The sequence below is a fragment of the Fistularia commersonii genome, chromosome 5 (genome assembly GCF_037954325.1).
Source record: "Fistularia commersonii isolate RoL2024-O1a breed Wild chromosome 5, RoL_Fcom_v1.0, whole genome shotgun sequence".
NCBI lineage: Eukaryota > Metazoa > Chordata > Actinopteri > Syngnathiformes > Fistulariidae > Fistularia > Fistularia commersonii.
This window is the reverse complement of record NC_141288.1, coordinates 10,513,916-10,525,237: the sequence shown is the minus strand read 5'-3', so window position 1 is coordinate 10,525,237 and position 11,322 is coordinate 10,513,916. Positions and strand designations below refer to the sequence as shown.

Here is an 11,322-nt window from a genome sequence, read left to right as displayed (position 1 = left end):
GAATCAAATACAATGTAGATAGAGTGACCATAGCAATGACAAGAATAATATAATAAACAAAATATGCAGGATGTATACAGACTGGAACCACCGACAATAAGAAAGACAGCAGAGTCAGGGCATGACATGTGAATGAGTGAGGTAGTGAACAGGGTAAGGGAGTGAGATTGTGGAAGCAGCGCAGATGCACCTCAGGTCGGTCAAAATTACGTGCCTTCCAGACTGCTGTTGTACAGTCTGATGGCCGTGGGCACAAAGGAGTGTCTGAAGCGTGAAGTTCTGCATCGGGGTGTCATGTACCGTTGGCTGAAGGAGCTGCCCATCAGCCACAGCTCATCGTGCAGGGGGTGGGAAGGATTGTCCAGGATAGCCTCCAGTTTGTACTTCACCCTTCCCACTACCACCGATTGAAGATGGTCCAGGTTCAGATCCACCACCAAGCAGGCTTTCCTCACTATCTTGTTGAGCCTATTGACCTCACCAGTCTTGGCACCGCCCCACCAGCAAACTATACCGAAGAAGAGTGCGCTAGCTACCATAGACTGATAGAATGTCTTGAGGAGCCCCCTTCAGACGCTAAATAACCTCAGTCTTTCAGGTGCTGGAGTACAAGCCTCTCGAACGACTTCATGTCATGTGACATGAGTGCCACTAGCCTGTAGTCATTGAGAGGACTTGGACGTCCCTTCTTGAGGACTTAGACAATGCAGGGGGTCTTCCAGAGGTCAGGCAAGTTCCGCAAACTCAGTGAGGGATTGAAGAGGTGCTGGAAGACCCCAGCAACCTGCCCAGCACACACCTTGAGGACCCTGGGGGAGATGTTGTCCAGGTTAAGATGTTGTCCTGGGGGAGAATTCCCTCTGTACCTGGCTGGAGATGACGGTGAGGCCATGGTTGGGGAGAGCGTGGAGGGGAGTGTCTGCATCAGTAATCGGGGGGATGGGGGGTTAGATGTTGGGGGATACTGACTGAGGGAACTGTTGATGGATGGGGGGGGGGGGGGGGGGGGAGTAGTGGTTGTGTGTTTGTTAATGTTCCCATGGATGGTGTAGGGAGCTTTCTGTTGGAGATTCTGGTGGGCGGGGGGGGCGGGACTGGTAGTGGCCATGTCTGGGCTAGGAGGTAAGGGATGGTGTGGTGGAGGTGTCCATGGAAGTTGCAGATGGTCGGGATAAGAGTGTGAAAGTAGTGGTTGTGTCCAGGTTTGAGGAGATGGTGAGGCAGGGTGAGGGGGGCTGTCCTTGGAAGATGCTGCTGGTGGGTGGGGGGGAGCATACAGCAGAGGTGTGAGGGGGTGAGGAGGATGGGATGGAAATAGGTTATTGAGTTACCAAGTAACATTTCAGCCTCCCTTTAAATCTGGGACTTGACTTGATCTGACCTTCTATTTTCCTATAGAAACACTTTTCCCCCATGAAGAATGAAGAACAATCAAGGGAGTGATAAACACCCCTTCAACAAAGGGATCATTTTAAAGGATTTAGGAATTCAGATTTTTTTTTTTTGCATGTATATATGTATATTTTGAAATAGTTTGATGTTACCACACTTGATAAGAAAGTTAGAAATTGGGAAGATATATAAAAATTAAAGAGAAATTATGTCTTACTTTTTGAATATTACTTTCAGCAACAGGAAATCTCCTAAAAATTGATAAAAAAAATCAACTGTAAAATTGCTAAAATATTTGCAAATGAATCCAAGCATTTACCTCAAACCAACAAAAAAAGTACAGAAATCAATTCATTTTGTTTTAGTTTATTTTGGTTATACACTGGGATGGCTATACACTTATTCAGGCTATACACTGGGATATCAGAAATCGAGATTCTCTGTGACCTATATTTGGTTTTTGTGTCCAGAAAATGAGAGAACTCCTGGTTTAACTGCTGACACTCAATACTTTGTAACAAATCGGTAGAGAAATAATTACGTCTTGCACTTTTGATGATAATTAACTTAATAGATGGACTTTATGCGTTGCATAAGCTACATTCTTACACTCAAGTCACCGATGAAGGTCCCCAATCCCGCCAATCTCCCATTCTCTGCATTCTCAGATAACTTTCTGCCGCCAGGCAGGAACACTTCAATAATTCAAACGCTCCGGCTGTACGTGAAGGTTTATACTTATCACATCTGTCGGTTTGCCAATGTCAACTAATATCCACGGATGGAATGTGAGAGTGGAAATTAAGAAAGGTTGTTCTCATGTCAGATAAGAGACAGAGGCCAAGTACCAGGATATTGAGACTGCGTATGGTAGACCGATGGTGCTACTATCATTAATAAACAAATGATTCAGTGCTTGAAATTAGGTCGTTTTCAGCCATTAAAACATTAAGAATAGAGAAATAAAATTCAGCTGAGACACTATTCAGAACAATGTAATAGAAGGTTATTAATCCGTTATATTCAATTTCATCCCATTTTCCTTGATTTTTGGCCCTCGTAGTAATATTTCGATGAATGTATTTGTCCAAGAGGAGCATTTTTGTGCCCCTGTAAGTTAATTGTTTTTGTTTTCAATGTAACTTTTTTATCCAATGTTGGTTCTGCCCTATGACTAGCTCTTATGTGATTCATTTAAACCATGCTATCCAAACTGAAATTAAGAGTTTTATCAACATAGGGGCTAAAGACAATGTTGTGTTGCAGATTTTTTTTTTTTCAATAAACAGAATCAACAATCATTACATTCACAAGCTGAGTCATGTTACTGGTAGAAACAGCTGGTATATTGTATTTTAACATTTATGGAAGACGACATCACTCATCATGGCTCTCAAGTGTTCATCTTGCCAATAAAAAAACAGGTCCTGTTGTACTCCATGACACATTGTATGATGTCATACTACTTTTCTCTTCGGCTATCTAAAATCGTACGCTGAGAGTTCAAGACAGTTGCTAAAATATACATGATTAACTAATCTGGCTCAAGTTATATGTGTTGGATTAAATACACCAATTTTCAGCTGCAGCAGCTGGATGCTGCAAAGAGCAAAAGTTTCCAATTGCTAATGTTTAGTGGTTCTCTGTTTATTTTGGGTTTGGAATCCAGATCGGGGCTGTGCGCCCCCGACCTCGTTCTGTAACTCTCACTTCAGTAAAAAAGAAACATGACAGTTTGTTTTCTGGTAAGAGAACCAGAAAAAAAAATAGAATTTTCTTCCAGCTCTTGATCCATAAACCATCAACACGAACCAAACAATCAACATTGTCTGACACCTCTACACTCTTTCCCGATGTCAGACTACCATTAAAATTCCTTATCTGTCACAGACTCTAGAGTGCTGAGAAAGTAGTATTTAGTTACTGGCTCTACATTCCTGGTACCGGTAAAGGTTGAAATTTGACGAAACATCCCTTCCACAAATGTAATCACAACACTCCTTACTGATAGGTATATACAACAAATAATCACGTGGGGCTTGAACGCATCATCCAACTGGAGTGTGGCCAACTTTTGTCCCTTAGTTTCCACGGGGGGCCCTCATGGGTTACTCCAGGTGGGCATATGATGTGCCCCTGATGGGATCCAGTCAAGATGTCAGAATCTCAATTAGAAAAAACTTTATTTGTCCCAGAGGGGCAATTGGGGGTGTAGTTTGGAAAGTCAAAAAGGGAGGGCAAGTGTTCTCTTGTTTTATCGACATGGCACCACACACAGACACCGCTAATCAACAAATACACAGAGGGTTTCTGTCACTCCTGTGTGTTCAACCATGACTCACAGTATCACACTGATTTCCGCCTCTTGCCAAACACATTGTTGATGAGTTTAGCCATGGACTTGGAGCCACTAGGACGTCTCCTTCGCTCCTTGGTTTTACTGCTCAGGCTAGCATTCTGCACCATCTTGGAGAAAATTAGTGCTACTTCCTGGTAGTGCTCAGCTGCAGAGAGCTCATAGAACTGGCAGTGAAACTCAGCCGCCAGGCACTGGGCGTCTTCACGTTGCACCTCTCTCATGTGACACAGGTCCTGTTTGTTCCCCACCAGGAATATTGGGCACTCGGTATCCCTGCTGGTCAAAGAGCCCAGACACAGAATAAATACTTTATTTGAACAACTACATAAGGATTCATAATGACAAAACAATGGCAGCACATAGAATATGACCTCATTTACATCTGTTAATCTTCATTACTTGTAACAGCCAATGAAAAGCTATGTTTTAGATCAGTGATTGCAAAGTACTCGTAAGTGAGAGTGAAGCCAGACAGCATAAGATGGTGGTTTGTAGGATGACTCTGGTGACAAAGACGATCAAGAGGACAAAGCCAGAACAGACGGCAGTGGTGGAAGCTGAAAAGGGAGGAGTGTTATATGTTTTTCTAGGAGAAGTTGAGAAAGGCTCTGGGTGGCCAGAGAGAGCTTCCCGATGATTGGACAACTACAGCTAGGACAGTACTTGGCAACTACAGGTAGGAGAGTACTTGGTGTATCATCTGAAAGGAAAATAGATAAAAAGACTTGGTGATGGAATGAGGACGAGCAATAGTATAAACAGAGAAGGGAGTTAGCAAAGAAGAAGTGGGACACTAAGAGAACTGAAAAGAACAGACTGGAGTATTGTGAGATACAGCATAAGGTAAAGATTGAGGTGACAAAGGCAAAGGGTAAGGAGGGAGAGAATGATCTAAACAAGTTGGCAAAAGAGAGAGATAAAGATGGAAAGAATGTACCACAGGTCCGGGTGATTAAGGATAGACAGGGAAATGTATTGACAAATACTATGAGAGTGATGGGAAGATGCAAAGAGTATTTTGAAGAGCTGATGAAAGTGGAAAACGAAAGAGGGGCTAGGGTAGAAGAGGTGACTATTGTAGACCACAAAGTAGCACAAATTAATAAAAGTGAAGTGAGGAAGGTCTTGCAGAGGATGAAGAGTGGAAAGCAGTTGGTCCTGATGATATACCTGTGGAGGTTTGGAAGTGTTGAGGAGAGGCAGCGGTAGAGATTCTGACTATATTATTCAACAGAACCTTAGAGAGTGAGAAGATGGCTGAAGAATGGAGATGAAGTGTGATGATGCCCATTTTTAAGAATAAGGGGGATATGCAGAATTCGGCAACTATAGAGGGACAAAGTTGATGAGCCATACAATGAAGTTATGGGAAAGAGTATTAGAAACTAGACTGAGAGCAGAAGTCAGTATTTGTGAACAGCAGTATGGCTTCATGCCTAAAAAGAGAACTACAGATGCAGTATTTGCTTTGAGAATGCTCATAGAGACGTACAGAGGAGGCCAGAGGGAGCTGCTTTTTGTTTTTTTGTAAACCTAGAAAAACCATATGACATGGTGCCAAGAGAGGAACTCTGGTATTGTATGAGGAAATTTGGAGTGGCAGAGAAGTATTTTAGACTGGTGCAGGACATGTATGCTCGCTGTGAGACAATGTTGCAGTGTGCTGAAGGGGTAACAGAGAAGTTCAACGTGGAGGTGGGACTCCTCCAGGGATCAGCTCTGAGCCCCTTCTTGTTTGCAATGGTGATGGACAGGCTGACAGATGAGGTTAGACAGGAATCGCCATGAACCATGATGTTTGCAGATGACGTGATCTGTAGTGAGAGCCGAGAACATGTTGAGGAAAATCTAGACAGGTGGAGGAATGCGCTGGGAAGGAGAGGAATGAAGGTTAGTCGCAGCAACACATAGTATATGTGTCTGAATAAGAGGAACCCGGGTGAAACAGTGAGACTACATGGAGTGGAGATCAAAAAGTTGGAAGATTTCAAGTACTTGGGGTCAACAGTCCAGAGCAGCGAAGAGTGTGGAAAAGAGGTGAAGAGACAGGTTCAAGCAGATTGGAATGGGTAGAGAAAAGTGTTAGAGGTACTATGCGATAGAAGACTATCAGTCAGAATGAAAGGAATGATGTACAAGACAGTGGTGAGACCAGTGATGCTGTATGGCTTAGAAACAGTTACAATCACGAAAAGTCAGGAGGCAGAGCTACAGGTCGCAGAGTTGAAGATGCTTAGGTTGTCTTTGGGAGTGATCAGGATGGATAGGATCAGGAATGAGTCTATCAAAGGGACAGCACATGTTAGATGTTTTGGAGAGAAGGTCAGAGAAGCCATACTGAGTTGGTTCTGCCATGTACCGAAGAGAGATAGTGAATATATTGGTAGACGGATGCTGGAATTGGAGCTGCCATGTAGGAGGTCTCGAGGAAGACTAAAGAGAAGATTGACGGACATGGTGACAGAGGATATGAGGTATTTGGTGTGAGAGAGGAGGATACAGAGAATGGGGTTAGATGGGGAAGGTTGATTCACTGAGGCGACCCTGAAGGGAAAAGCCAAAGGGGAAGAAGAAGAAGAAGAAGAAGAAGAAGAAGAAGAAGAAGAAGAAGAAGAAGAAGAAGAAGAAGAAGAAGAAGAAGAGGAAGGAGAAGAAGAAGAAGAAAATGAGTAATGTTTTTAATATGAGGCTTCGATCTGTTAATAATTATATTACATAACAGTGATTTGGCAGACGCTTTTATCCAAAGTGACTTACAAGAAGTGCAATTCAGTCACCGAAGATCTGAAGTACCAGTAGTCGGAAGTCAGAAATGACCACTCAACAAAATAGCCATCTCAGAACTATAAACATATATAAACTCATTTCATCCTTCTTTTTTTTTTTTGGCATGGGGGTTATGGGCTAAGCACGATAGTAAAAAGGTACGTTTTCAGCTCACGGCGAAAGATGGGCAGCGACCCCACTGTTCTGACCTTTTTCGGGACTTATTTTGATATGTGTTTTGATTTGGTTGGATCTAAAATTGAACAATCTTAATTATCATATCATGAGAGATGATTAATCGATTTTTTTTTTAATTCTTAACCAAAATCTAGTCTCTAATGGAAATCACTGAAATAAATGCTGTCACTGTAACTAAAAATATACCTGAAAAATATTCTGTATCAGTTTTGGGGAGAATTTATTTTCCAATATTTATCTAAGGTTTTGTTTTTGATAGGGGACTTCTTATTTTCTGATATATTTTTTCCAATTAATAATGAAATCAAACAATGGTTACCAAAGTAAAAAAAAAAAAAAATCAAAGTTTTTACTTTTTTTATTCTAATTCCTATTTCCATTCCTCAGTTGTGTGGAGCTTGTCCTTCTATCAAGGGCATCTGAGATAATGGGTTATGATTGGACAGGCCAAGAAAGAGTTAAATTAAATTTGGTTCTAGGACTGTTTCCTATATTCATTTTAAACGCGGAATTTTAGTTACACTTTGTATAATAACTCCTTTTACTACATTTCAGTGAGCAATGTTTCTTCAGCTTATTATATTACCTCTTGGCTGCTCCCAGGTGATCCCTCCCTCTGATCAGGTGCATGATGGCCCTGGCTGTGAGGAAGGAGGAGCGGTTGCCAATGTCGTACACCACGATGAAGCCATCAGCCCAGTTGATCTGGTCATTTAACATAATCTTACCTTCACAGGCCTGAAAGACATAATGCAAATTCTGGACCTTCTGTCTGACATTCAAGGTATCAAACCAATGATTTCGGTAAAGGCACCTGAGAGCACGGCTCGCACAGCTCCAGGTTCATCTGCCTACCGTCCACTGCCATACGCTTTCTGTAGATGCATTCTGAGGAAAAAAGAAACACTTGAGATTAAGACGAGACTCATGCAGTTGTTTACCTTTGAATGCTCTCGAGACATCTTGATGCGAATCTTCTTCTTTCATTCCAGCTGTTCCCTCCGGGGGAAACAGCAAATCATCCATCTCCATTAATCTTATTCTCTTCATCCTCGTCTCTTACACCAACTTACTTCATGTTATTTGCCCGTCTTCCTCTTGGCCTCCTGCCTCACAGTCCCAACCTCAACATCCTTTCACCCAGATCTTCACTATCCCTCCCCTGTACATGTCAAAACCATATCAGTCTGAATTTTTCTCCAAAGCATCTAACATGTGCTGTCCCTCTAATGGACTCATACCGGATCTTATCCATCCTCCTCACTTCCAACATGAGCCTCAACCAGCTCTTCCTCCAGACATTTCCTCAGTGCCTCGGTCTCAAAACTATACAATGCGGCTGGTTGATGTGAATAGAGGCAAAAAAATTAGGGATTTCATTTTAATAGTTCATGGTCCCAATTGAATAAATACCAACAAGTGATTACAGAATGTGTGCCCACATCTCCTTAGAAAGTTGTCTCAAAACCCGAAGGACAAGGAAAGTAGGAGACTTGGAATAAAGTGCTCTGATCTGGTCCAGAGCCAAAACGGTGACATGCCAAAACTGAACAAGCTCAGATGAAACTACATTATTCCTGAGAAAACAAAGGCCCGTTGAGTTGCTATCAGAACCATGAGTCAGCCTCACAGGTCAGACCACAGTCACAGGAGGGCCCCTTACTATGCAGACCTTGACAGTATATCTTGTATTTATACTTTGAAAATTATAGGTCAATATCCATAGATTTTGATATATAGCTAACGTTTAGCAACTAGGAAGATGCCAAGCCCAGTAATGGAACATAGAATGTATTTCTTGGGGTTGCTACTTCCCGATATAAGTTTTGTTTCCATACATTTGTTTCTCACTCCCATTATCTTAAATCCATACTGGAATTAAATTAATCTGCGTTGATTGTGTACATGATAGTCCTGAGGTTGCACATCTTGAGGACAAAAATGCACATTCCCGTCCGACCCCATTTCCACTAAACAGAAAGTGTGTGACAGAAAATGTGATAAGGCATAGGAAATGATAGAGGACTGAAAAGAAAGTGGCGCCAGCTAAAAATGACACATGGCTTCTTGCAGCACGCTGACAGACAGGAAGTGGAGAAGGGGTACATTCGTATGGACGGTCATTGCGGGCCAAGAGCAACAAATGTGAGACGCATGTTCAACTTAAATATAGCCTGCTATTGTCTGAAAACATTGTGGAAAATTGCAAAATGATATGTATTTTTGTTTCTGATGTTAAGAGAAGTACTTCGCCTTTGAGCAAAACCACAATAATTCTGCAGAGAAAACATGCCTGTCAAATGCAAAGCCATATGAGCTCTGCGATTCATATGAGAAACAAGGAATTTATATTAAAATCCTTCAAAACTAATACAAATATACAACACTTCATCAGAACAACACATCCTGCAAGGCATCTGTTCGACACAAGATGTATGTGAATCATAATAAGAGGGGGGAAAAATAAATAGCTAAAAGGGATGATTATAAATGTCTCTGGGTCACGACTCAAAGCTCTTCAGTTATTCTCTTGCGTGACCCTTTGTGTTTGGGGTGCCAACCCGCATTGATTTGTTCCACGATGGAGCACAACAGGGCACAAGATGCATCGGGAAAACATTCACCATGAACCACTCACTGAACTGATCGGGTCACAAAGTTATAAATCGTAAAAGTAATAACTGTATTGTCCACCGACTCACTGAGATACACAGGTCTCAATTTTTGACGTCTATACAGCCTTTGACACCACAGGGCTGAAAGATATGGGGTAAACTCACAAGGATACAAGAAGGTCATTCTTGGGTGTTTTTTTAAGACATATAGAGTCTATTAATCCAGAACTTAGTAAACAAACAGTGAAGAACAAACCAAACCTGAACTACAAATGGAGACGTTACAGCAAAAGACAGCAAGCATTGGAGGAAGCATCATATTTCTCTATACTTTTCCTACAATCAGAATCCAGATCAGAAACAATTTATTTGTACCTGAGGAACAATTGGAGGGCACATGTGTAACATAAGCATCCAAAGAGCTAAATATCTATAAATAACTATATCTATATATATATCTATTATACATCTGTATAATAAACTGTACATCTGTACATGTATGTGTAATGACTCTCCTATGTATATCTATATATAAAGTTTCGCTGACTGGCTCTCTTCAGGTTGACATGCTATGCACCACATCTTATTTTCTCTGGGGTTCATTTTTCAGATTTACAATATGAAATATTGTTAGTAATAATGTCTCCTAAGTGTCATGTGTGCATTTAGTCATTCAGTATTATGTGAAATGACAGATATATATATATATATATATATATAGTTTGTTTGTTTTTTCTTTTGTTTTTAAATATATATTTTTAAATCTTAATTTATTCATTTATGACTTTTTTTCTATATTTCTTTTGTTGTTTGTGTTGATTTTATCTTTATTTTTTAGAATGGATCAGGCTGTCATCTCAACAGGAATGTTGAAAAGATAAATTATAGAAATTCAGCACAATGGCTTAAAAAATAAAAGATGAAAAAATCAAATAATAAAGTTATCAGAAAAACATTTTGGTTACAAAAAAAATAAGTAGAATAAGAATAATAAGATAAGTAATAAGTGTTGCAAACTACACAAATAAAAAATGGTACACGAAGATGCTGTGTCTCTCATAGATATCATAAAAATAAAACTATAAAAGTCAATCAGTCTTTAGATTCGTTACGTTTCCCCTCGTTTGTTTGTTTTTGTGTTTTATTTCTTGTGCATAAACTTAACGTTCAATCCAATTATCAACCAATCAGAAGTCTGCGATTCATTTTAAAGACTATTACTATAATAATATCAGTAGATTTTGACACAGAACCTCATTAATAAATCAGGATACACTCGTAGATACAAGTGGATATGTGTTAACATATACTTTATTGATCCTCATAGAGGAAATTCTTTACCTGAAGATGAGGAGTATTCACCGATGAAGCGCCTGGTGAAGAACCGGACGATTAGAGCTGCAGATAAACATTAACACACGGTTTGAGAAACAAAAACAAGTCGATCTCCCGGTCCTCCCGATTTTTCCGGTCCCCCACCTGATTTACCGACGCCTTCACTTCCCAGCACGGCGATCTTGATCTCGTTCATCTTTTCTGCACAGATAGACGGGATTCCTGGAAATGTCCCAGGGCGGTCATTCTCCGAGTATCGGACTGGAGTGACGGCGTGCGGGACTGAATGCGGGGGTCCGAGTCCCGGTGCGGCGGGCGGACCGTTGGGCGGCTCCTCCGGAGCGGATGAGCCATTCTAAAGGAGCCCCAGCCGGGGAAACACGCCCCGGACTCCCATGCAAAAAAATATTTGGGCAGTGACGGCTGTCCGGTTTCCTTTTTTTGCAACAATAAAACAGCTGCGTCAACAAATCAAATACAGCTCATAGTGTTACTTATTCTGTAATAACAATAATAATAATAACAATAATAACAATAATAACAATAACAACAACAACAACAACAACAATAATAATAATAATAATGATAATAATAATAATAATAAGCAGGAGCCAGAAAAAGAGAAACGTTGCTGCCAATCCAAATCAGCTCCTGTCA

General features: G+C 40.9%; 1 protein-coding gene across 4 annotated transcripts; it reads right to left on the bottom strand.

The window, feature by feature from the left end:
• Window positions 1-2,647: 2,647 nt before the first annotated feature.
• Window positions 2,648-11,060, bottom strand: rergla (RERG/RAS-like a). 4 transcript variants are annotated; one of them, XM_086146767.1, is made up of 6 exons: window positions 10,810-11,001; window positions 10,672-10,728; window positions 7,530-7,603; window positions 7,444-7,453; window positions 7,302-7,356; window positions 2,648-4,027 (listed from the first exon to the last, which is right to left on the bottom strand). In XM_086146767.1, exons 1-6 carry the CDS (start codon window positions 10,859-10,861, stop codon window positions 3,739-3,741), a joined length of 537 nt encoding a protein of 178 aa, XP_086002893.1. In that variant the 5' UTR covers window positions 10,862-11,001; the 3' UTR covers window positions 2,648-3,738. The 4 variants fall into 4 exon arrangements, with proteins under 4 accessions (XP_086002893.1, XP_086002894.1, XP_086002890.1 ...); XM_086146768.1 differs by having other exon boundaries at window positions 2,648-4,024; XM_086146764.1 differs by having other exon boundaries at window positions 7,302-7,453; window positions 10,810-11,060.
• Window positions 11,061-11,322: the final 262 nt, after the last annotated feature.